Source organism: Aphelocoma coerulescens, chromosome 21 (assembly GCF_041296385.1).
Source record: "Aphelocoma coerulescens isolate FSJ_1873_10779 chromosome 21, UR_Acoe_1.0, whole genome shotgun sequence".
Classification (NCBI taxonomy): domain Eukaryota; kingdom Metazoa; phylum Chordata; class Aves; order Passeriformes; family Corvidae; genus Aphelocoma; species Aphelocoma coerulescens.
The window spans coordinates 1,635,656-1,660,374 of NC_091034.1; the positions used below are offsets into that span (position 1 = coordinate 1,635,656).

At 50.4% G+C, this 24,719-nt stretch overlaps 1 protein-coding gene across 2 annotated transcripts in view; it reads right to left on the minus strand.

Moving 5' to 3' along the window:
• The window catches only part of UBR4 (ubiquitin protein ligase E3 component n-recognin 4), an 87,070-nt gene that overhangs the window by 44,480 nt on the left and 17,871 nt on the right, over positions 1-24,719 (minus strand). Inside the window, exons 28-63 of one of the 2 annotated variants that reach the window (XM_069035017.1) lie at positions 24,514-24,671; positions 23,613-23,822; positions 22,983-23,084; positions 21,999-22,099; positions 21,622-21,820; positions 21,313-21,501; positions 20,756-20,819; positions 20,375-20,566; positions 19,714-19,784; positions 19,441-19,588; positions 18,760-18,987; positions 18,388-18,558; positions 18,108-18,290; positions 16,287-16,445; positions 15,532-15,684; positions 15,014-15,241; positions 14,073-14,230; positions 12,806-12,977; positions 12,461-12,662; positions 12,057-12,220; positions 11,631-11,847; positions 11,034-11,250; positions 9,651-9,683; positions 8,474-8,537; positions 7,916-8,050; positions 7,427-7,601; positions 7,059-7,196; positions 6,505-6,626; positions 5,817-5,928; positions 5,175-5,305; positions 4,860-5,037; positions 4,566-4,670; positions 3,928-4,083; positions 1,538-1,706; positions 615-711; positions 115-222 (exon numbers count right to left, since the gene is read on the minus strand). In XM_069035017.1, the coding sequence (XP_068891118.1) occupies positions 115-222; positions 615-711; positions 1,538-1,706; positions 3,928-4,083; positions 4,566-4,670; positions 4,860-5,037; positions 5,175-5,305; positions 5,817-5,928; positions 6,505-6,626; positions 7,059-7,196; positions 7,427-7,601; positions 7,916-8,050; positions 8,474-8,537; positions 9,651-9,683; positions 11,034-11,250; positions 11,631-11,847; positions 12,057-12,220; positions 12,461-12,662; positions 12,806-12,977; positions 14,073-14,230; positions 15,014-15,241; positions 15,532-15,684; positions 16,287-16,445; positions 18,108-18,290; positions 18,388-18,558; positions 18,760-18,987; positions 19,441-19,588; positions 19,714-19,784; positions 20,375-20,566; positions 20,756-20,819; positions 21,313-21,501; positions 21,622-21,820; positions 21,999-22,099; positions 22,983-23,084; positions 23,613-23,822; positions 24,514-24,671 (5,409 nt within the window). The remainder of the gene's footprint in view (positions 1-114; positions 223-614; positions 712-1,537; positions 1,707-3,927; positions 4,084-4,565; positions 4,671-4,859; positions 5,038-5,174; positions 5,306-5,816; positions 5,929-6,504; positions 6,627-7,058; positions 7,197-7,426; positions 7,602-7,915; positions 8,051-8,473; positions 8,538-9,650; positions 9,684-11,033; positions 11,251-11,630; positions 11,848-12,056; positions 12,221-12,460; positions 12,663-12,805; positions 12,978-14,072; positions 14,231-15,013; positions 15,242-15,531; positions 15,685-16,286; positions 16,446-18,107; positions 18,291-18,387; positions 18,559-18,759; positions 18,988-19,440; positions 19,589-19,713; positions 19,785-20,374; positions 20,567-20,755; positions 20,820-21,312; positions 21,502-21,621; positions 21,821-21,998; positions 22,100-22,982; positions 23,085-23,612; positions 23,823-24,513; positions 24,672-24,719) is intronic. The other variant, XM_069035018.1, reaches the window with a different exon arrangement.

The window sequence follows — 24,719 nt, forward strand, 5'->3', positions numbered from 1 at the left end:
TGAACACATCCACACAGCAATGTTTCTGTGACTCCCAAGCATTTAATTCCTCCACAGAAAGAAACCTTGCCCAGAAGGAGCAGATTCAGAGCATGTGCCCACACTGCACTTTACCTTTTTGTCCATGCCCAGCTCTGCAATCAGCTGGGACAGGAGGTTATCCAAAGCTCCCTTGTCTTTCTCATCATCTCCATCTAGATCTGTTGTGAGCATCAGAATAACCTGGGAAGAGCAGTCAAGAGAATTATTAGAGGGCAGTTTCCATGTTTTCAAGATAAATAGTTACTTTTCATGAAACAGCACAGATTTTATCTTGATTTATCTGTGTTCTTTCCCAAATCCAGCCTGTGCTATCCCACCCTAATATGAACATTCAGTACAAACCCAGAAGACCTTCCCCAACACACTGGAGCTCAAGGATTGGAGCCCTCAGGCTCCTCAGTCAGCTGTAAAGTCACACTGAGAAAGGGCACACGTCCAGCAAAAATCTGTGGTAAGGAATGCTGAGCAACAGATGGACTCACACTGTGACTGGGCAGCAGGAGAAAAGCACATGCAAACAGAAAGCAGTGACCAGTTTGATTAGGGTTTAACTCTGAGCCCTCCCCACTCACCTGCATGTAGGGGATGGCCCGGACCCCTCCCACGTTCCTCAGCTGGGGCAAATTCTGCAGCAGCCTCTCCAGCAGCATCAGCCGGACCATGTGCAGCCTGGAGGTTCAGAGGCAGGAGTCAGACACACCACAGAACACATCATACCCAGCAGGATCTCCCTCACAGCACTGCAATCTGCCCCAGAAACCCTAAATCATCAAATCCTCTCAGGGAGGAGAGGGCTCCCTCAGACTTCTCAGGGAAGTGATGCCACAGATGCAGAGCACCTCTGACAATGGAGCCCTCCTGCCTAGGCCTGGCCACCTGGAGACTGCAACTGCATGGAAACATCCTGCAAATCAGCTCCACACTGCACTGGAGAAGGGACTGAGATCCCCCAGGACGAAAAACTGCCCAGGTTCCCAAAGGACACTTGCACACGCTCCTGTCCTAACAGTGACTTCCACAGGCTCCCAAGATCTCAGTGATTCTGTGTTAACTAGATTCATGCAGGATTTTTCCATCACTTCCTAGAGGCAGCAGTTTTGTGGGACACACACTGGGTGTGTGCACCACGTTATGTGGTGATTGCACAGAGGGTGCTGGGCACTGCCCAGGCTCCCCAGGGAATGGGCACGGCCCCGAGGCTGCCAGAGCTCCAGAAGCGTTTGGACAGCGCTGCCAGGGATGCCCAGGGTGGGACTGTTGGGGGGGGTCTGTGCAGGGCCAGGGGTCGGGACTGGATGATCCTTGTGGGTGCCTTCCAGCTCAGGATATTCCATGATTCCATGATTTGGCAGTTTGCTCTAGTCTGTGTTTCTGAATTCCCACTTTCGTTACCCAGCGGTCGCAAATCGCGCTCCCGGAATTCCAGCAGCCCCCTCCTCTGCAAACACCCCCAGAGCACCAGTGTTACTCCTGAAGAGGAAACAAAGCTTCTTGCCTGTTGCTGGTGTGGACGTCCCCCTCTGCCTCCCCTTCCCCCTCGGAGCCCTCTCCCTCCTGCTGGCCCGTGGTGGTGCTGATGGCGCCGGTGCTGGAGCTGACGCTGCCCGGCCCTGCCGGGTGGCCCTCGGCTGTCGTGTCCCCGTAGGCACTGCTCCGGCCAGACACTGGGAAAGGAAAGGAAAAGAGGAAAAGACAATGTCAGCACAACTCAACAAGCACCTTGCCAGCTTCGTATCCACCAGCACAGCTGAGCTGTACTTTGGACTCGTGGTTCTGAGGAGATGCTGGCTTTGGTTCTCTTCTTAAAGCTACAAGAGAGGCTGAAGATGCATCTGTAGAAATCTTTTATTTGCCAGCCTCATGTTTGTGGCCCAAACTGAACTGATCCCACAGAAGTCATTCAAACTGACTCAGACAAGGCTTGGATGGGCAGTGCAGACAATTTTTGAAATAAGAGTCTGTGATAATTTTACCTGGGTATCAGTCCCAAGCTAAAAGGGAGGAATTGATCCTATCTCATCCAAACTTACCCAGCAGCATAGTGAATTCTCTCAGTCTTGCTCTAGGCATTCTGAGAGGCAAAGGCTCCGGGGAGACCTTGATGTGGCCTCCCAGTACCTTAAAGAGTACTGGGTACTTATGGTACTTATGAAGAGGAGGGAGAGAGACTTGTAATATGGGGAGAGAGTGACAGGACCAGGGGCACTGGTTAGATGGGATATTAGGAAGAATTTCTTTACTCAGAGGGTGATGAAGCCCTGGCACAGGGTGCCCAGAGAAGTTGTGGCTGCACCATCCTTGGCAGTGTCCAAGGCCAGGTTGGACAGGGCTTGGAGCAGCCTGGGACAGTGGAAGCTGTCCCTGACTTGGGGTTGGTACAGGATGATCTTTAAGGTCCCTTCCCACCCAAACCATTCTGGTATTCGATTATTCTGTTATTACAGCCCAGCAAAACCTGCTGCAGACTCCACACTTCCAGAGAACCACGAAAAGCAGCCAATATTGCACCTGTGGGCACTTGGGCAGAACCCACAAAATGATGGATGGCAGCAGCCACTGGGAGCTGAGATTTCCTCTGTGCCAAGAATCACCCACATGCTCCCATGGTGGGCGAGGCTGTGGCAGCAGAGAAGGAGCAGGGTGCAGCAGGGGGTGCAGCAGGGGTGCAGCAGGGGGTGCAGCAGGGGGTGCAGCAGGGGGTGCAGCAGGGAAGGAGCAGGGTGCAGCAGGGAAGGAGCAGGGTGCAGCAGGGTCAATAGGGTGCAGCAGGGAAGGGGCAGGGGTGCAGCAGGGGTGCAGCAGGGGGTGCAGCAGGGGGTGCAGCAGGGGGTGCAGCAGGGGGTGCAGCAGGAAAGGAGCAGGGTGCAGCAGGGGTGCAGCAGGAAAGGAGCAGGGTGCAGCAGGGTGCAGCAGAGGGGGTGCAGCAGGGGGTGCAGCAGGGGGTGCAGCAGGGGGTGCAGCAGGGAAGGAGCAGGGTGCAGCAGGGTGCAGCAGAGGGTGCAGCAGAGAAGGAGCAGGGTGCAGCAGGGTGCAGCAGAGGGTGCAGCAGGGAAGGAGCAGGGTGCAGCAGGGGGTGCAGCAGGGGGTGCAGCAGGGGGTGCAGCAGGGGGTGCAGCAGGGGGTGCAGCAGGAAAGGAGCAGGGTGCAGCAGGGGGTGCAGCAGAGGGTGCAGCAGGGAAGGAGCAGGGTGCAGCAGGGGGTGCAGCAGAGGGTGCAGCAGGGAAGGAGCAGGGTGCAGCGGGGTGCAGCAGAGGGTGCAGCAGGGGGTGCAGCAGAGGGTGCAGCAGGGTGCAGCAGGGAAGGAGCAGGGTGCAGCAGGGTGCAGCAGGGTGCAGCAGGGGGTGCAGCAGGGGGTGCAGCAGGGGGTGCAGCAGGGAAGGAGCAGGGTGCAGCAGGGTGCAGCAGGGGGTGCAGCAGAGGGTGCAGCAGAGGGTGCAGCAGGGTGCAGCAGGGGGTGCAGCAGGGGGTGCAGCAGGGGGTGCAGCAGGGGTGCAGCAGGGGTGCAGCAGGGAAGGAGCAGGGTGCAGCAGGGGGTGCAGCAGGGGGTGCAGCAGGGGGTGCAGCAGGGGTGCAGCAGGGGTGCAGCAGGGGTGCAGCAGGGAAGGAGCAGGGTGCAGCAGGGTGCAGCAGGGTGCAGCAGGGGGTGCAGCAGGGGGTGCAGCAGGGGGTGCAGCAGGGGTGCAGCAGGGGTGCAGCAGGGGTGCAGCAGGGAAGGAGCAGGGTGCAGCAGGGGGTGCAGCAGGGGGTGCAGCAGGGGGTGCAGCAGGGGTGCAGCAGGGGTGCAGCAGGGGTGCAGCAGGGAAGGAGCAGGGTGCAGCAGGGTGCAGCAGGGTGCAGCAGGGTGCAGCAGGGTGTGCAGCAGGGGGTGCAGCAAGGCTCACTCACCGCTGTGCTCCCCGGCCACCGAGTCCACGGCGCTGCCGCCGCTCTCCGAGCCCACGCTGCCGCCGTGCTCCGCGGGTGACGTCCGCAGCGTCGAGCCGTCCGTGGCCGCCGTGCTGCCCTCGTCGTCGGACGCTGGAGCTAAGAGAATAAAGAGAGCTGTTACAAGTAAAAACACTGCCTGGGAACAACCGCAAACGACGCTCACGCTACGGGGAAGGGCCGCGGGAATCGGGCTTTGGGTTTGGGCTCAGCTACAAACGGAAAGGGAGCTTGGGGCGAGCAGCAGGACAATTAAGGCTGCTGAAAGCAGTGGAGGAGAGACATCCCGAGAGGAAACCTTCTCATCAAACACACAGGCATGCACAGGTACCTAAAGAACAGTGTCTGGTTGTTTATAAAAGCAAGGGAAATACAGCACATGCTTTGTTTTGTCTGCTTTAGTTTAAAGAGAGGAAATAACTTCCTCACAAGTCTACAGTGAGAGTCCATCAAAGCAGGGAAAAGCTGTAAGTACACTCTCACAAATACAAGAAGCCAAGAGTAATAACTGGCTCTTCCAAACCATATTTGCAAACCAATTTTGAGGCATTATTTAGGTCAAAATCTGAAAAAGCTGATTCCTTGCAGTGAACAGTTACCTGATGCTGTTGTGTCTGAGAGCGTTCCGGCGTCCAGCGAGGAGGAGCTGGGAGCTTGGCCAGACAGTCCTAAGCTCTGCAGTCCAAGGGCACTGCTGCTGCTCCCTGCAAGCAGAGCACAAGTTATGAGCATCTTTCTTTGAGAGAATGTAGCTAGTTCTGGCATTTTCTGTACATTTCATAGTTCTGCTGTCTTTGGTTCACTGGTGGGGACAGCAACAGCTTTGCTTCATTTCTTTCCCGGTTTCACAGATTCCATCCCCCTTTTGCCTGCCAACAGTGCCCACATCTGACCTTGCTGATCCTGTTGCAGGCTCAGGGCAATAGCCAATTCCACCATTGTCTCATCATCTGCATCTGGAGGGATATCCAGCATCGGAGGGAAGCCCTCTGCTCCAGCCAGGAGAGCCTCCAGAGGAGAAGGGTTCCCATTATTCACGTTCTCAGAAGTCTCCAAAACCATGGATTCGGACTGTGGAGAGGAAACACAGTGAGAGCTTTCCCCAGACCACCACCAGTAATAGAGCACTACAAGCAGGTTCGTCAGAACTAAATTTAACTCAAGTCCTAGCACACTTCAAAGGCTCCAAGGAGAAGCTCTGGACTCACCACCATCTCAAAGTCCCCATGATCCACCTCGCTCTGTTCCTGGCTCTCCTGTCGGATGTGCTCTCCATTTGCTATCCCAGAGCTCTGCAGCTTGTCTTCTGCATCATCATCATCATCATCATCCTTATCTCCTGAGTGGCAGAGCATGAGTTCATAAATGCACAGCTCATCCCATCCCAAGCGAGGCAGTTAATGCTGGGAAAAACCCAAGCTACCCACAGTTACCAAGAGACTCCCTGACACCTAGAATTTGCTTCAATACTAAAAAGCCTCTCTTGGATGGAGCTCTGATGCTCTAATTCTGGTCTGCACACATCTTTGACTGATTTATTAGACCCTGCAAACATGCATAGAAATACTAACTCTGGATTATAGCTCTCTAGAATAAAATGATCAGATTTTCCTGTCACTGAAAGGGGAATATCTCAGAGAGATCTCCTCTTTGAATCCCAAAATATCACCAAAAAGGTGAGCATTTATTAAATAAAATTTTTAAAAGGGGTTTAAAGGGCAAGGAAGAGCAAAAGAAAAAGGCCGATTTTAGTCTTTTTTCAGTCCTGATTTATAACAAGACTACTTTATTTTTCCTGTCCTATCAAGAAGGCCATGCTGGTCTGAAGGCAGAGGGATGCCCTGGCATACCCATGGGAGTGTTGCTGCGAGGGGACGATGGCAGGGTCACGTGTCTCCGCTTGTTCCGTGGTCTCAGCACCCTGATCAAAGCTTGCTTGCAGGAAAAGCTCACTGCTGGGTCCTGCAGGGTTAACAGTTCATCATTACACTCCTGAAGCTCTCAGTCCTTATTCACAGCATTTGGAAAGATGGCTAAAAATACACTTGTGACTCTCCTTGGCCATGGCTCATGTAGGGCACAAGGCGCTGCCTCAGCTCCCTGTTTCCCTCAGGAGCCACAGAGCAACACTTGTAATTTCACATGCAGCACATGGCAAACATTACTGGAACACAAGGAGAGAGAGAATTCTCCTTGATTGAGCTCTGGCTGGGTGCTTTTGGCTGTATTTTGTGTCTGTACTACGTATTCTTGTTCTACCCACATTTAATTATTTTCACATTATAGAATCATAGCAACACTTAGGTTCAAAAAGCCCTCTGCGATCGAGTCCAGCCATAAACCCAACACTGCCAATCCCCCTAACCCATGTCCCCAAGTGCCACATCTACACTTTTAAATCCCTCCAGAGGCAGTGACTCCAGCAGTGCTCTGGGCAGCCTGTGGCAGGCTGGACAACCCTTTCCATGAAGGAATTTTTCCTGATGTCCAACCTAAACCTGCCCTGGTGCAATTACAGAGCAGAGCAAGATGACGTACTGGGCAAAGCAACATCTGCATGTAGATCTTGGATGCTGTATGGATACAGTCCAGCTCACATGTGCAGTATCCATGGATAATATCCACCAAAGCATTGACTGTGGCTTCAACGTGAGTGAGACCTGAGAGGAATAAAAGCAGGACTGGAATCAGCTCTCTCTGTATTTCAGCACAGAGTGAGGCACTGCAGGAAGCATTTTGTTTGCAGACTTCCAGGCACAATGTTAACAGCACAAATATATTGATTTTCAGTCCAGACTGAGCCAGCCTTGTCTGTCTGATGGAATATTGTGAACTCCATATACCAGCACCACTGAATATCCTCTACCACCACCCACGAAGCCAAATGTGGGTAAATCAATCATCAGTCCCTTTTTCCTGGCACAATGCACATCCCCCTGAACAAAAGCTTCGGAGCAGAATTTGCAGCTCCACATCACAAAGCTCTCAGTGCACCACTAGCACTGAACAAGTCATTTTCTCTGCTTACAAACTTAAAACAGGCCCCTTCAGAAGCCACAGGCTTGCCAATAGCGAAGGAAGAGCTCTCCCACCTGGCAGGCAGGCAGGGGCCAGGAAGGCGTTTTTGGGTTTTGATGCATGGAGCTTCCAGAAGTGGTTCACCAGCTGGGTAATGAAGGTGCAGCCCTCTCCTTCTGTGTGTTTCTGGGCCTCCTGCCCTTCTTCACTCTCTGCACAGATTAAAAAACACCTCTCAGGAATGTGCAGGGGAAAGCCTTAATGAGGGTAACACCAAGTTTATTTGAAATGGCTTTTTTCAGAGGCTTTGATGTTCTCACCACCAGGATATCACACACCTACCAAACGTGTCAAATACATTCCCTGTCACTCCGAACCCGACACCCCAGCACAGCTTCAATTATCACAACAGAAACTTAGAGAAAATTACAGACTTATCTACCTGTTTCCAGCTGTGGCAGCTTTGATTCCGTGTAGTGAACCAGATTGTTGGGTCTCATAATAGCAATGGATCGAGCAGTGATGACCAGCCTCTGGAACACCTCGGGATCAAGGTCCTTTCCTTCTTTGGTTGAGGAAGTCAAATACTGAATGGCTTTGCTCAGCAGTGCTTGATCCTGTAGAGTGAAAGATAACACAGGCAAAGAAAAACAACTGACTGAGCACGAGGAAGCAGCTGAAGTACAACCACGGGACAGATCCTGGGGAAATCCGGCACTTGTCATCTAAGGAGGGACAACTCATCCTAAAAGGTCACAGAATCACACAACTCTGGGGAAACACAAAAGCCAGCAGGGCAGGCAGCAGGAGCTAAAGGGAGATGAGGCAGGTTTGTGCTGCATGGAGGAAGGGCTCTCTAGGGCTGTGCTGCACCTCAGCCATGACCTGGCAAGTTCCAGGAGCCCCCAGATCCCCGTGCCCTGGGCAGTACCTTGTGGTTGTGGTAGGCTGAACGGCTGGTGTGCAAGCTGGCCAGGAGGCTCTTGGTCTGCTGCTGCACGCTGGAAGGGGCTGGCATGGACAGCAGCACAGTAGCCAGTTCCTGAGCTGCAATCTTATTCTTCTCCTAAGAACAGACAAACCCCATTATTCAGTATATTCACCATCGCTCAGAGTACCTGCAGCTCCCTCCCCTCAATACCCTTTTGACAGCCTCCCAATTTACTGTTTGACATTTAGGAAACATTTCACATGTCTACATAAGAGAAGTCCTTCTGAGATTTATGGGCTGCTACCCTGCTGTTTCTGTAAACGAGGTCACTCCTCACTCCGCAGCACAACAAGCCCACCAGCGCTAAATGCAAATGCCAATTGTCATTCTAAACTAGTTTCAAATGCTTTTGGCTAAGGCAACTTTCAGATCAGTGCTCTGAGCAAAAGGGATGCGGCTCTGCTCCTATCAGGCCCCCGGGGCTGCAGGAGGTAGTGCTGAGCTCGCCCCTCCTCCCCCAGCTCCAAAGCTCAGGAATGTATTCAGAAAGTTACTTGCCTTCTCGTTGACTGGTCCCACAGCAAAGCAGCTTTCCAGCGCTTCTAAAGAACTCACTACTAGCCTGGAGGGAGAGAGGAAAGCAGGCTTGAGTACAGCAACCCTTCTCTCTCCTTAGCACTTTGCTTTATGCGGGCTACAGTCATGAGTAGCTCAGAGACAGCTAACGAATGCCAAGTACAAAATCAAAGCATGATAAAACCTGCCACAGGCACCATGCATATCATTTCATTGTGTTACAGACCAGAGTTAAACCTGGCTCACGCTCACAGACAAACTTAGGACTGCTTTAATAATCCACAGCTGAAAGACAGGGGCTTTTCTCTCCCAAAGAGGATAAAACATTTCCTTACGCAGCCTGCAGCAGGGATAACTTGGATTGTCTTGACAGTCCCAATTCACCATGGCCCCCAGACGTACAGATGACTGCAGATCAAGGCTGGCTATGACACATGGGAAAAAGCGGAACCGACTTTGCTAGGGAGCAACATTCTACTCGCTTGCTATTTTCACACAGGTTGCTCTTTCCAATTTGGAGTTTCAGCACAAAATATTCCAGAGGGAAATTAACTCGGAGCACTGGGTGTGACCCCAAGCGAGGAGGGATGCTGAGGTTCAAGCTCTGGACAGTGGGAAGGCAGGCTGGGAAAACACTCCTCCCGAGGGAAAACCTGATTTACAAGTGGCTGCAAAGTCCCTGTAGCAGCACTCCATGCCCCAGGTAGAACTACCTGAAATGCCACCTGACACACCAGAAGGAGCAGGAAGATACAGGAAAAAGCAGGGAAGAGAGAGCATTAAGGGGAGAAATAACACTGTAGGATTGGATATGAGGCAGAAGGAACAATTGTCTGGTGTGGTAGTGATAAATAACATCCCCCTCCCCACAGCCACCCTCATAAAGCTTGGGGGGAATAGAAGTGGGATAAGAAGGCGCAAGTAAGGAACAAAGCAGAGAGGAGTCTGTCAAACGAGCAACAGTTGTGCTGTGTACAGCAAAAATCTGCAAACCACCTCATCTTTACATTTGCTAAACCATCTGCCATGCAATGACCAGAATGTAAAGAAGCAAATGTCACTTGGAAAACAAAAAAACCCCAGTCACCAAAAGCCACACCATGTGTTCTGTCTCTCTGACACACACTCATTCGTGCAGAGAAAAGGATGCCATACTAACCGGTCCAGAGTGGTTAGGGACTCAGTGTCAGAACTTTGGGGGAGCAAAGAAAAAGGAAAAAAAAAATAAAAATGTGTAAAGCTCACAGAAAAACTCCCTAGAACACATTCTAAGCAAAAGGCAAATTAAATGGGGAAATCAGGAAGCTGGGGGAGCGTCAGTCTAAGCAGGGTCTTTCTACCTGGGCAGCACACACCGGTCTGGAGCAAAACAAAGACAGAGAGGAGCCAGGTCACCTCACACAGAGAAGCCAAGCACCACTTAAAGCACCACTTAAAGCACCACCCAGGCTTAAATTCGAGTTCAGACACCAAACTTGGATAGAAAAGCTGCCTCCTGCCTGCCATTAGCTGTTCCTACTCCAGAGGCCCTTTAGAAGCCAACACCAAATAGGAAGAATAGGTTTCTTTTATCTGAATTTTTAGAATATAATCCCACTGCTCTGGAAAACCAGAGAGCATGTCCGTGCCAAGAGGGACATCTTGTGGGGATGTCACAGCAGAGGAGGGAAGGAAAGGGAAAATAAACACAGGAAAAAATCCCATGCACTATTAGACAAAATATTAAAGGATGGCTGAACAGGTCCCTCAACTGGGCCTAACTGGCACTTCAAGCCCTGACCCTTTACCTGAGAATTTCAGTCAGACAAACTTAATCACCACTTCCTCCCAGTTGAGCAGTGTATGTATCCTTTAAAATGCTCATTTTTCAGCAGTACCAGTTCCTCTTTGAGCTGTTTCCCTCCTGTCCTTGCTGCTTTCTACAACCCTTATGACACAGACTGTATGAGCTCAAAGAAAAACACAGCGTGGATAGAAGAATGAACACAAGTTCTATTTATTCACTAAATATATGTCCAGGTCACCCTTGGGGTTTGGCTCTCAGCAGGGATATGGGGGAAAACCAAACACTTTCCCCAGCACAACAGTTCAGCCTGAGGCACGTGGGCTACAGGGCAAGTTGGTGGGAGCCACGAGCCTAAGGCAGGGTCACACACAAAGCCCTCCCCAAAACTGAGCTTAACTTCAGAGAAGCCTGACCTTTGTGAGCTCTGGATAATGAAAAAGGGCCAGCTGGAAATGAGAGAATGTACCAAGGCAGCAGAAATTCCTTTGAGCTCCTCGAGACTGCTTAAACATGAACTAGGCAGCACAAGCATGCACACAGATCTACCCATCTACTGCACCAGATCAACCAAGAGCCACCACGAACCCTCCTACCCAGATAATCACTGTTTTCAGTTGTTGCTTTGTAAGGCAGTCAGAACAACTCACTAATTCCCTCCAGTTCTCCCACTTAGGAAAAGCACACAAGTGCACCCAAGTGCCCCCCACAACAACGACCCATTTCCAAGGAGAAATAAAAGAAAGACTGTGGAAATACCTCTCCAGGACAGTCCCACTGGCAGCAGCAGGGGCAGCTGACTCCGTGTCCCCAGTGCCATTCCCTTGGTTGAGGTTTGGGGGACAAACGTTGCTCACGGAAGCAGATGGGAAGTCCTCGGGGGGCTCGTCAGGCCAGCCAAACTGCTCTTTGGTTTTGCCATAAATTTTTATGGAATCCATCATGGTGACTCCAGCAGGATCCACAGAAGCCCCAACTGTAGTGATGAGAGAAATTTCTTAAAAATTGAGAAAACTGTTGCTGTTGGATACAAACCAGCGTCATTTCACAGGGCCAGGACAGCAATTACACTGCCATTAACACACAGCCACTTGACAGTGCCATCTCCTTTGCAAGGCCATTCTCCTTCTCTTCCCTCAGCACAAAATCACTGAGCTCAACCACTGACCATTCACTCACTGCAGCAAGAAACTGGGCCATAAACAAAGTTATGAAATGTTCAGGGCTCCCCCCTCAGACTGGTTTTGAAGGGTAAACAAACAGATCATGGCAACTCCCTGCTGTGAGGTGAAGCAGCTTCATCCCACCCAAACAAAACCATCCGTGGGTCAGACCAAGCAGTGCACAAAGCCTTACTGAAGATGGTGAGTTTCTTGTCAGCCTGCAAGGCCTCCTCCCGGGTGAAGGGGAAGTCGAACCAGCGGGCGCGGGTCATGTTGAGCTGCATGGTGCGGCCGAAGATCTCCAGGTAGGAGGGAGCTCTCTCGATGGCCTGGGTGCCGATCTGGATCCGCATGCCTGTCATCACCATCGTGCTGTTGTTGTTGGTCACCTCGATGGTGAAACCCCCAGGCTGCAGAGAACAAATCACAGCTCAAAAACCCCCTCTGAAGCCAAGGAATCTGTGCAGAGGTGCCTCCGCTGTTTACTGAATTACGGTATTTGTGCGGGGTCATTTGAACAAAGCAGACTCCTTAAGGCCAGGCATGGTATCAACACGAACAATAATGAACAATAATGTCACCCAGAAGCCTGAAAGAGTCCCCAGATTGCCCCACTTACCTTTGTGTTGGCCACGTACATGCCCGTGGAATTGAGCCGGTGCTTTATCTGCTGGGCATTGTACACCTGCAGCAGGTCATTGCCTCCAAACTCCACGTCTGTGAGCTGCTGGTTGTGCTCAAAGAAGTCAATGGGGAAGTTCACCTGGCTGGATGTGCGAGTTGCTAGAAGGGGAAAGAGATGTTTATGACAAAAGACTTTCTGAACAGGCAAAGCTGTGGCAAAAAACCTGCAGAAACAACTGGCCTCCTTTGGAAACTATTTCTGTATACATCTATGGAAACATTCTACCCACTTAGCCAGTGCTTAGGTCATTGTCAGAGGTGAATGTTTAAAGTATTTAGATGATGCTGATCAATCTTTACATCTCCATTAGTTACAAAGGTCATGTGAGGAGCCCTTACTGATGGCGGCTGCCTTGCGCTTGCGCACGGGTTTCATGATGCTGATGACACTGCTGGGCTGCAGAGAGGGCTGGAGCCAGTAGGACGTGTTCTCCACATTGGCCATGTAGATCCTCAGGCTGCCATCCTCACACAGCAGGATCATGGTGGTCCTCTGCTGCTCGTTGCAGGCCGTGTGACGGATGGCCACCATGTCCTGGATCTGCAAGGCAAAGCAAGGACTTGGCAACTCTCGCTTGGAGGAACAAACTCATTGCATTAGAAAAGCTGCTAAGACTGGAGATCTGGTTGATAGAACAAGAAACCAAATTTTAAGGGTCAAAACCACAGGGAATTCTGACTAACCTTTGCTTTGGCTGGCAAGGTCTTAATCTCCTGGATGAGGAAGGTGTCCGGCTTCACCATCACCACCAGTGGGACACCCGTGGTTTGCTGGACACAGCACACCAGGCCAGGGTGGTTCATCACCTCAGACCACTGACACAGGGCTGGAGAAGTCTTACTGCCACCATTGGAACTGCAAGAGACGAAGCACATAAGCACAATGACATTCATTTAAAGAGCAGCACAAGCAAAACCATGCAAATTTCATCGTGTTCAAGTCAGTTAAAGCTTCCTCCTGAGCAGGGGTTCAAGCACTGCACCAATGAACAGTGTCTGTTTTACAGGTGAGAAACCTCACACAGTCACCAGTGGACAGAAGGCATGAGCATCCCAGTTCTCAGTCCTGATCCCTCTCTGCAAGCTCAAGGAAAAACTTGCTCAGTGTTGCATTTTACGCCCCAAATCAAGGAGATAATTTATAAATGGCTTTCATGAATCTTTTTATCTGAACAGATGAACAGTTCCAGGTTTTAACACACCCAGCAGCAGTAAGCAAAAGTCAATGCAGGAGAGTATGTGTGACTGCTCACTGGAAAAAGTGAAAACAGAGCTGCAAAAAGACTAAGCCAAACTGGACTGGAGTTCAGGAGCTCTTGGAACTTGACCCTCCTTCAGAGCCCACTCGTGACACTGGCTTTTTGTCAGGCTAGTGAAGAGTCTGCGGCCTGCGTGCCCAGCACCGTGTATCAGAAAACACAACAGAACTGTGTTTTCTTGCCACATTCATAGAGTAAGAGATTGCTTTCCCCCAAGGGAGTCTGAAAATCAGCCTTAACACACACAGTGCCCAAGGTGTGCTGCAGCAGTGGTGCCCAAAGGAAACAAAGGCTTCCTGCTTGGCTGCCTCGGCGAGGGCCGATAATCCCAGCGGCTGCACCAGGAGCAGCTCACTCTGCGCAGCTCCACTGCCCTGCAGACACCTTTCTGCTCTGAAATCCTCCTGGGAAGACAAAATGCATGCGTGGCCTACTGCTAAAGCAGCCAGCTTTGGTTTCTAATCATCCTGCAGCTGGGGTACCATGGAATTCCTGAGCTGGAAGAGACCACCAAGGATCATCCAAGTCCATTAGGACAGAAGGACCATGAAAAGCAGCAAGAAATCATCAGCCAAGAGGGAATTTTCACCACGAGGTTTGGCCATTCAGAGCTGGGAATGTTTAATAATAAGCAGTATTTATTAATAATGAAAAGAAATAAAAATGCAGGGAGTCTCCCCCGGGATCCTCACCTCTTGATGTTAATTGGGAAGAGCCGCTGCACTTCCAGGCTGGCCCGGCTGATGGTGGCTGCGAAGGATTTGCCTTGGCAGTAGCTGAAGAACAACATCTGCAGCACGTGGGAGTAATAGACTGACACCCCCCCTCCTGCCACCTGGCCATTGCTGTCCTGGGGGATCCAGAGAAATGCCAACATTTAACATAAACACAAATATCCCCAAACACTCTGTCAGGCTTTTAAATTTACGATGGAATTATTGCCAAAGCCGCCCCTCCTCCCCAGCAGTGAGAGAACAGAGCCCTAAATGACAATTTTCTAAGCTGAACTCCTGTGTGAACTCATCCATCAGACACTTCAAAGGCTCTGGAAGGGGATGCTGAGCCTGCACACCCGGAGGCTGTAGGTAACACCCTGAGCTCCCGCAGCTGTGAGCCTCAGCGCCGTGTGACAGTCTCACATGGAGCATTCCCTGTATTCCCAGCTCATAAAAGCCCTTCCTGAGGGCCTCCTTCCCATCTATTCCTGTTTTGAAGCAGGCTGGGGTAAAAACACTGGAGAGATTTTAAAGGTCACCCCCAAGACTAGAAACAAAGGTTCACTCCAGCTCTCCAGCCCCAGCAATGGTGATTTATCCCTTCTGCTCCTGCACCTTTGGAGTGCCTCGCTCCGAGAGCAGCACTGCTCTGAAGCCATCTCCCTGCTGAGAAATCCTGCTGGGCACGACTTCAGAGCCAGCCACAGAAAGCATGCTCCATTTTCTAGATGAAAGGATCAAGGGGTTTAATTTTCACCCCCACCTCCTTTTACTGTAAGGATATTTCTCTCTTTAGAGGAACGAGAAAGCTCCTTGATCTAGATCAGGGGGCTTAAAAGGAGAAGGGAAAAAAACAGAAGGAAACTTCTGCCTTCAAATGGAAGATGCAAAAAGAGAGAAAGGGAAGTCACCAGCACCTTCAGGTCCTCGTGATTGACTTCAAGCACATTGGTGACATAGAAGGGTCCGTGCTGGGCACTGCTGGCCTCCTCCATGAGCTGTGTGTAGATGTACCCAGCAGAGGACATGATCACTATGATGTTCTTCCCCTCCTCGTTGAACAGGAAAGTGACATCCCTGATTTTGGAACTCGGTAGGAGGAAGTAGAAAGTTGGACTCAAGGCATCTACTGAGAGATCATAAATCTGTGGGAAGAACCAAGGAAATAATTAACTACAACAATTATCAAGGCAGTAATTAACAAAACAGTGCAAACGGACAAGAGCTGAGATGAGGGAATCCCTATGAGATGTTACAGTTTGGGGTTTTGCTCTTTGAATTCTTTGGTTTTGCTTTTCCCTGCAAGAACAGCCCAAACATCCCAAATTTATGTTTCTAAGAATATTATCATATTTTCCCACATGCAGCTCCATGAGGATCCAGACTCTGATGTCTGCAAGAAGCTGTATCATCAATAGCTCATGACCAGATATACCTTCACAAAGTCTGCAGTGACAATGGCCAGCTCTGTTTGAGATCCAGGCAGCCACACGGCTTTGATGATGAAATTCCCAGTGGCCAGTTGGGGATGAAGCACCAAATGATCAGAGACTGATCCAGAGCTGCTGAACGTTAACACGTGGCAGTCCTGGAGTAATCAAGAAATTCAGTTAAATATAAGAACAAAATGTTTATGAACCTTTGAAGCAAGAACGGAGTTAAAAGTCAGCATTTCTCGCAGGGCAAATAATGATTTAAAGAATCTAAATCTAAATTTCCTGCATTAAAGATAAATTGACATGAAGGTTTGAGAAGAAAAAACCATAAAAAACTACAGAGAGTGCAGCTTTTTCTCAGCTAAATAACACATCTGTAGATTCTGCACTGGGAAAGCCAAATCTAAATTTGGGAGAATACAAAGAAGAGGAGTCCTTGCCAAAGAACACCAATAGCTACAGACTAGTTATAACACACTAAGTTTGACGTGACTAAACCTTGGCTCTTCTCTTAAAACAAAATCAGCCTAAATACACTACGAAATACTATTTCAAGGCACTGTCTCATTAATTATATTGTTCATACAGGTCCTGCTTCATTTGCCTCATCTACCTAGCAGGAAAGTGAATTGGGAGCTAAATTAGTGACAGAGCTTTGGAGGCAGCTCTGTGCTGACTCCTTGGAGGAAACAAACACGGCTGGCTTTGAGCTGATGTTTGCAGCTCCCTGGAAAAGCGTTTGGCAGGAACTTACTTTGAGCCCACACACAGCCAGGTAGTCCTCCTTGCAGGGATTCCCAGTCAGGCTCAGCACAGTGAAGGGGACAGGAGCAGATGCCAGGCGGGTGAGGGTCAGTTTTCTTTTGCTGGAGTCAGCTTGTTTCAGCAGGGCTGAGAGCTGGAGCACTGTGATCTGCACCACAGAATGAACCCGGTTATCTGACTTTGTAACTGAGGGAGTCAGGCACTTCAGCTCCAGATCCCAGTTACAGAATCAGAACCACAGAATCATCAAGGCTGGAAGAGACCCACGGGATCACTGAGTCCAACCACCACCATGATCGCCCCTAAACCACATCCCCCATGTCCAGACACCTCTTGAACACCTCCAGAGTTGGTGACTCCACCACCTATCTGGGACACTTATTCCAATGCCTGACCACTCCTGTAGTCAAATTTGTGTTCATAGTAACTAATTTGAACCTCCCTCGGCGCACCTTAAGGTCATTTCCTCTTGTCCTTTCACTGAGTCATGAACCCCCACCTGACTCCAACCTCCTCTCAGGTGCCTGCAGTGAGGTGGGTGATGGCAGCGAGTTGTTCTCGCTCTTCCTGCTGCAGGAGTTCTTTTCCCTGAAGAGTTTTTCCTATGAGACGTTCCCCTAAGCTATGCAACACTTCACACCAGATCTCAGGATGGGCAGAACAAACCACAGTCCTGCCTGTCGCACAGCACTGTTCCCCTTCCCTCAGGAACCCAGCAGCTCCAGCACCGTTCCATTTCCCTCAGGAACCCAGCAGCTCCAGCACCGTTCCATTTCCCTCAGGAACCCAGCAGCTCCAGCACTGCTCCATTTCCCTCAGGAACCCAGCAGCTCCAGCACCGTTCCATTTCCCTCAGGAACCCAGCAGCTCCAGCACTGCTCCATTTCCCTCAGGAACCCAGCAGCTCCAGCACTGCTCCATTTCCCTCAGGAACCCAGCAGCTCCAGCACTGCTCCATTTCCCTCAGGAACCCAGCAGCTCCAGCACTGTTCCCCTTCCCTCAGGAACCCAGCAGCTCCAGCACTGCTCCATTTCCCTCAGGAACCCAGCAGCTCCAGCACTGCTCCATTTCCCTCAGGAACCCAGCAGCTCCAGCACCGCTCCATTTCCCTCAGGAACCCAGCAGCTCCAGCACTGCTCCATTTCCCTCAGGAACCCAGCAGCTCCAGCACCGTTCCATTTCCCTCAGGAACCCAGCAGCTCCAGCACCGTTCCATTTCCCTCAGGAACCCAGCAGCTCCAGCACTGCTCCATTTCCCTCAGGAACCCAGCAGCTCCAGCACTGTTCCATTTCCCTCGGGAACCCAGCAGCTCCAGCACTGCTCCATTTCCCTCAGGAACCCAGCAGCTCCAGCACTGCTCCATTTCCCTCAGGAACCCAGCAGCTCCAGCACTGTTCCATTTCCCTCGGGAACCCAGCAGCTCCAGCACTGTTCCCCTTCCCTCAGGAACCCAGCAGCTCCAGCACTGTTCCATTTCCCTCAGGAACCCAGCAGCTCCAGCACTGCTCCATTTCCCTCAGGAACCCAGCAGCTCCAGCACCGTTCCATTTCCCTCAGGAACCCAGCAGCTCCAGCACTGTTCCATTTCCCTCGGGAACCCAGCAGCTCCAGCACTGCTCCATTTCCCTCGGGTACCCAGCAGCTCCAGCACCGTTCCATTTCCCTCAGGAACCCAGCAGCTCCAGCACTGCTCCATTTCCCTCAGGAACCCAGCAGCTCCAGCACTGTTCCATTTCCCTCGGGAACCCAGCAGCTCCAGCACTGCTCCATTTCCCTCAGGAGCCCAGGGCTCCGTGCAGGGGGCTCACCTTGCCCTTCTCGTGGCTCACGGCCAGGTGCTGGCGGCGGCCGTGGGGCGAGGACAGCACGCACATGGCCACGCGCCGCAGCACGTGCGCGCTGATCAGCTGCCGGATCGTCTGGCCCTGGTCCCCGCTGTAGTTCATGCGCACGTTCTCAAAGGCGCCTTCCTGAGAGCCGAGGGTTGGGACCTGAGCAAGGGAAAGCACCCAAAGGGTGTCACTGGAACGTCTCTGTTTAAAAGCCACTCCCCCCATGCGCACTCTGTTAATCCCTTTTGCTCCGTACCATCAACTGATCCGTCATTTCTACCGATTTGTCCAAAGTGTGGAGCTCGTTGAGAGCCTGCTGGGCACGGCTGCTGCTCCCCATGGCTGAAGCTTGCTGGAAGTTAACCTGGATGGCATCCATCAGGAAATTCAGCATCTCCAGCACCAAAGGGGCAAAGGAGAAGTTGGCCTACAAGAAACAAACAGATTAGGCAAACAAGGAACAAGATGCTCCTGATGGGAGCTGCACATCAACTGCTTTTTAAAGCCTGACACTCCTTTATGACCCCTCTCATCGTAAAAATCAAACAACTCAGCTGATAACCCACCCGGCCTGCCCAAGATCCTCACCATAACCCATTTCTGCTTAGCAGCTGACAATTAATTATACCTGGGACTGCAGCTCCTCTCGACAGCCCTCCACATTTCTGCACAGGCTGCTCTTCTTGGGCTTCTCCTCGTCAGGGCCCTTGCCCTCGCTGATGGTGACCTTGGCCTTCTCGGCAGGGGACGTGCTCGCGTGGCGGATGACGCTCTCGGGCACGCGGGGCTCGCTCTGGAAGGCCGATTCCTTCATGGTAGAGCTCATCCCACTGCTGGGAGTTCTCTTCACCAGCGCCTGGGAATGACAGAGTGACACTAAAAGCCCAAACCAGACTCAACCTGGCTACTGATGAAGTGAATACAGATTGTAAGAGCAGCAATTAGAGCACAATTCTAAAGAAATAACATCCTGCATGTCACCCTCCACCCAAGGACTAAAAAATTTCCATATTTAAGACACAATTACTTTGTTTGCTGCTAGTGGAAAACATGGGAAAAGGTGTTCTTTGCTGTGCAGCAAACTCTGTAAAGGCAGGTGGAATCCCAGGAGTCACTAGGACACCGATTTGCCAATGCTCTTATTTGGTGCAAAAAAATTAATTTCCAGGCGAGCTGTAAATTCCGAGGGTTCATTATAAAGTCAAAGCCTTCAAGTCTTAGCACTCCTGCCATCTCAAATCCTGGCATAACTTACTGCAGAACAGAAAATTGCAAAGGACTCAAAAATCTGAAGACATAAAGAATTTACCAGGCAGCTGCCATCCTCCTTGGCTCCACAGTCACAGAAGAAGGATCCGTACTTGGCGTAAGAAATCTCATGATCCTTGTGACAAACTTTAGCACAAACTGTGCAAACACCAACCCCGTCAACCATCTTGCAAGTGTGACAGTGGTACCTGCCCAAAATAAGCCAGGTGAGTTTTGACAGGCAGTGCCTTGAGGCTCACAAACTCCACCGGTTTCCTTCCCAATGGCCAGAAACACCAGGTTGAAACTCAGAACACAAGCTTGAGATTCTTACCAATGTTGATTCATGAATTCTTTCTGCGTGATGGTGAAGGTACAGAGCTTATTACAGAGAGAATCTTCATCCTATCCAGAAGAAAATTGTTTTAGGAAGGTGTTATAACTGCAGCTACAGTGAAGTACACGTACAGAATAAACTCCCCAAACGTGCATTTTAGGAATAGCCAGTTTTAGTAACACTGAGCTAAAAGGAGGCAGCTGGAATCAAAACCACATGGAGAGAGCAGATGGTGACACATTGTAGCAACATGAAATGGTTAACAAGAAAAAGAAACAGTAACAAAAATTTGATACAAAAAATTTTAAAGAACACACTCTAACAGCTTTTCTTTCACCACCCGACAGCTCTAAAGTGTTAATCTAAGTTGCTTGCTGATACAAAAACTAGTAATTGAGCAACCAGTAGGAACAAACCCGTTTTACTTCACCTCTTCCTTTAATTAAAAAAATAAATATTTAACTTTTGTTGACATCACAAAGTCAAGAGATCTAGGCAGGAAGGACAGATCCTTTCCTCCAGACCTGACAAGCAGGGTTCTCCACTCAGTCTCACATCAGGAATAAACAGCAAAATCTCAATTTATAAACTGAGTGGTTTGCGAGGTGCACAATAAACCCTCCTGTCCTCTGCAGCATTCCCTGTGCCCGTTGCCTACCGAGTCTTCAGCCTGAGAGTCCTCCTCCTCCACCGCCAGCTCCTCCACCCAGTCGGAGTCCACCTCGATGGCCCTCTCCTCCCCGTCCACAGACAGGTGGCTGGGGCCCTGCCCGCTGCTCTGGCTCAGGGCGTTGGTGACATCGGCCAGGTAGGACACGATGTGGCACGTGCACTCCAGGATGGTCACGTGCTGGGGAGCAGAAGTGAAGGAAAATCAGAGGCAACACTCACATCCCCCAACAGCAGCTACAGGGCACGTAACAGGACAGTCCCTCCCTGGCCAAATGGCTTTAAAATTCCCACCATGAAACCAAACCAGGACAGCTGAACTCATGCCTGGGATTCATTCCTGCAAGTGAAGCACCAGCACAAGTCTTACCTTCCCTTGCATGACGTTGGCATTCATTTTTTCTACCACGTTCTTTTGAGACAGGTATTTCTTACTGCAACACAAAACTGGGAATTACTACAGAATGGTTTAGGATGATGGAAGGAATCCTAAAGCCCATCTCATCCCACCCCCAGCCACAGACAGGGACACCTTCCACTATCCCAGGGTGCTCCAAGCCCTGTCCAGCCTAGCCTGGGACACTTCCAGGGATGGGAAGCCCAAAACCCCTCATTGCAGCTGAGAGCCTTTGGGAAGGTACAAACTCAGTCCTGACCAAGAGCTTCAAGCATTCAGTTTGCTTTAGATTAACAACGTATAAATGCAGTAATTCGACTATCCAGAGTAGAAAAGAAAGAAAAAACGTGATTGTTTGGAACAGATGGACACAGATCAGCCTCCCTCAGACACTTCATAGCTCAAACAGCAAACAGTAAACTAAGAGAGAAGGGAATATCTGTGAACACAAATTTCTGTCCCCAAAATCCAGGAAAGAAATGAAGAACACCCCACAAATGAAGCATCAGCAGCACAGAGTTCTCTCTTACCATCTGCCCAGCCAGTCCACAGCAGCACCATGAAGCTGGAGGTGTCCTGCCCCTTGTCCTGCGCTGGCCAAAGTCGCCATGACGACCATCAGCTCAGGAAAGCCTGTGCCATCCCCATTTGCCAACATCTCCGTTGCCATTGGTATCAGGGTGCTGAGCAGAACAGTGCACACGCCTTCCCCCACTTGGCTGAGCAAAAAGGGGACAGTTTCACACAGGTACCACAAACAATCAGCAGCAACTCACACGAAATGTGCACCTCTCAAGAACAAACAGAGCACACAGGACAGGACCGAGGCTGTGCTTTACCTGTTCTCCCGAACAATGTAAGTTGTCAGGAGCTGCAGCAGCTGCCTGTTCTCCTGCACCACGTCCAGCTGGTCCGAGTCCTTGGGTGGGGACATGGTCATCCTGGTCAGCCAGGCCTGCAGCCTCACGGGCTCCACACAGGCCAGCTGAGCCAGGGAGCCGCAGAGGCGCAGCAGGCTGGGGTTGGGGCTCTTCTCAGCTGGGGGGAAAGTTTCTGTCAGTGACAGTTGCTCCAATGAACACTCGTGAAAATGGCTTTTCTTGAAAGCACGGAGCTGTGACCCCACTCCCTCCCACAGCTTCCTCCCAATCTCAGACAATACCAGAACAGTGTGAAGTGGCAAAGGCAGAACGGAGGAGATCCCAGCAGCACTTACTCAGCTGGAAGAGCTTGGTGAAGAATTTCAGCACCCTGTTACAGAACTTGGCCGAGAGGTTCTCGTTGGCCGTCGCCATCATGATCTGCACCAGTTCTCCACTGCACAAAGGGGGGAATTAAATCAGCTTTGTAAAAAGCAGCCCATTCCCTTTTTCCACTGGCTCCACTTGTCTCTGCCCTCACGTTTCAGACTGGCAGGAGTTTGTGTTAACACTGCTCAGTAGCCAAACCACAGAAATTGCTTTCAGCCAAACAGCAAACCCAGCTCAGACCAAAACTCATGAATGGGCTCCTCAGTAGCACTTCAGTGCTCTCCACATACTGAGTCACAAAAGGGCCTGAACTGGTTTCCAAACCAAAACTCAAGATTTTCTTGCCTATCTTTCCCTTCCATACTAACATTGTACAGCCACCAGGCTGTTTCATTCTGTTAAACAAGTAGAAAAACCAGGCAATGGTCAGATTTCTGAGGGAGAAAGCCTTTCCTCTCCTTCACCTCACACTCAGAACACTGTGGGTGTGCTAGGCTATTTCTATCACAGCTCCTCTAGGCTGCTGCCAGCACAATTTGTCTTCATGATTCAAAGTCAGGCCAACCCCCCACCTCCACCCTTAAAATTATCAATCTGTAGCCCCACAGAAGCACCGAGAGAATTTGGGATTTTGCAGCTTGGTCTGTAAGTGCTTTATGGAGCAGCATCTCTCAGAAACCTCCTGTGACAGAACAATCATCTTGCAAGATTCCCCACTGATCATTGCTGTGAGGACTCGCTGAGTATTTGATTTGGACAAAGACCCAGGTCCTCTCCCCCCCAGAGTCTCTTCCCACTCTCCTGCACTGCCTGAAGGATATCCTGGCCTTACACAGTCTGTATTTTCCTGCACAATGGCATTAACATCACCTTGGTGTCTACAGGGACAAGCTAACAGAAAAAGGATGAGAAATGAAGTCCTTGGGCTACAACCTCCATGGTGACTTCACCTTTCTGAAAAGAATTCCTCCATGGCTTTTCTGGCCTGGCTGCTCTCCAGCTGTTTCTCCAGATGCTGCAAACATTCCTCCAAGATGGACTCATCCAGGCCACTGAGGATTAAAAGAGGAATTGATAAGGATTGAATACATGAGGATCAGATAAGAACATAGAGAAACAATTTCAACAATCAGAACAGTTCTGAGAGGCCAGAAGTGATCCATTTTGCTATTACAATTCCAGTAAATTTTCCACCAATTGAAAGCAGCTCTTCTTCCAAGAGACAGGAGAAAAACAATTGATGAATAAAACACCAACAAATCCACCAAGTTCAGAACAAAGGGACACATGATGCTCTAAGGGAAGTCCCAGTCAGAACTCCAGAATAATCCAGACCTTTCAGACACCTCACAGACAAATTCCTATTAAGAGCTGCTCTTTTTACACTTTAAGTCTCTTCTGGTGTTACTCCTCCCCATTCTCTCTTGCTCTCACCCCCTCTCCACAATTCTGGTAATGTGAATAAAATATCTCATATTTATAGTATACAAGTAGAAGCTTTCAACAGATAAAAATAAGCTGATTTTTTCTGTTCCAGAAGCAAGACTGCTGTAGCCAAGCTATGCACACAGCTCTGTTACCTGTTTGGGTCCGAGTGATGGGCCAGGATGTTATAGCACCCTGTGATCAACTTCTCATAAACACGTGCCAGGAACTCATCAGATTCCGCAGGGCCCAAGATCCTTTCCAGGGAGTTGCTGCTGATTTCTGCCACGCTCTCTGTGCTGGTCTCCAGAAGGAGGGGCAGCAGGGAATGAATCACCTGGGGTGGGTTCAGATCATCTGACCAGCTTGAAAAGCAAAGGACACAAGTTAATTCTCTGCATGACGTGTCCCAGAACGTCCCTGCTGGAAACTAGAATTCACATTAAGTGAGGCACAACTCTGAATGCAAGTGAGTGATGAAACCATTTTTAGAAAGGTGGGATCAATACACTGGCCCAGCCATTTCCCTCTCAGAAAAACAGTTCTCCTTTGGAAAATTCTACACGTTGCTTTTGCACATATACACTTAGAACATCTGCCTAGACAGCCCCACTGTCACATATTGTGGCTTTTGGGCTTGTTTGCAGGGTCAACAACTACTTTTTGGTTGCAGAGTATTTTAGACTAAGTCCCTGGTAAAAAAATGACATTTCCCTTTTCCTTACACATTAAAAACTTGACACGAGTGAATGGTAACAAAACACGAATGAATTAATTAGATCCATACTGTGTCAGTTTATATCCCAGTTTCTTCAAGTCCATATTTGATAAAGAGGTTTCTCTCAGGGAGCTTGACTTTTGGAGATATCACATGAAGACAGAAAGACTGTCTGTCATTCATTTAGTATTTGGAACTGTGAACTGGAAGGTTTAGGTCAGAACCAGCAGCAGGTCAGTAAGTGTGGCACAGACACAGCCTGAAGTCAGCCCTGGAGGACACGGAGCAATGCCCCCAGCAGGGCACGGAACACACAGTGTAACACAGGCCTGACTTACACGATGAGATCCCCGGTGAGCCTGACCAGGGACAGCAGGGTGTGCTTGAGGGAGGCTGCCAGGGGCAGGCTCTGGCTGCAGAGGGTGCCCAGGTGGGCGGCCTGCACGGCGCTGATGTAGCTTTCTGCAGGGATGGTGTCGTTGGCAAAGGCGTTGCGCTGGGGAGGGACACACACATCAGAGCCCTGGATCTGGGACAGAGCCAC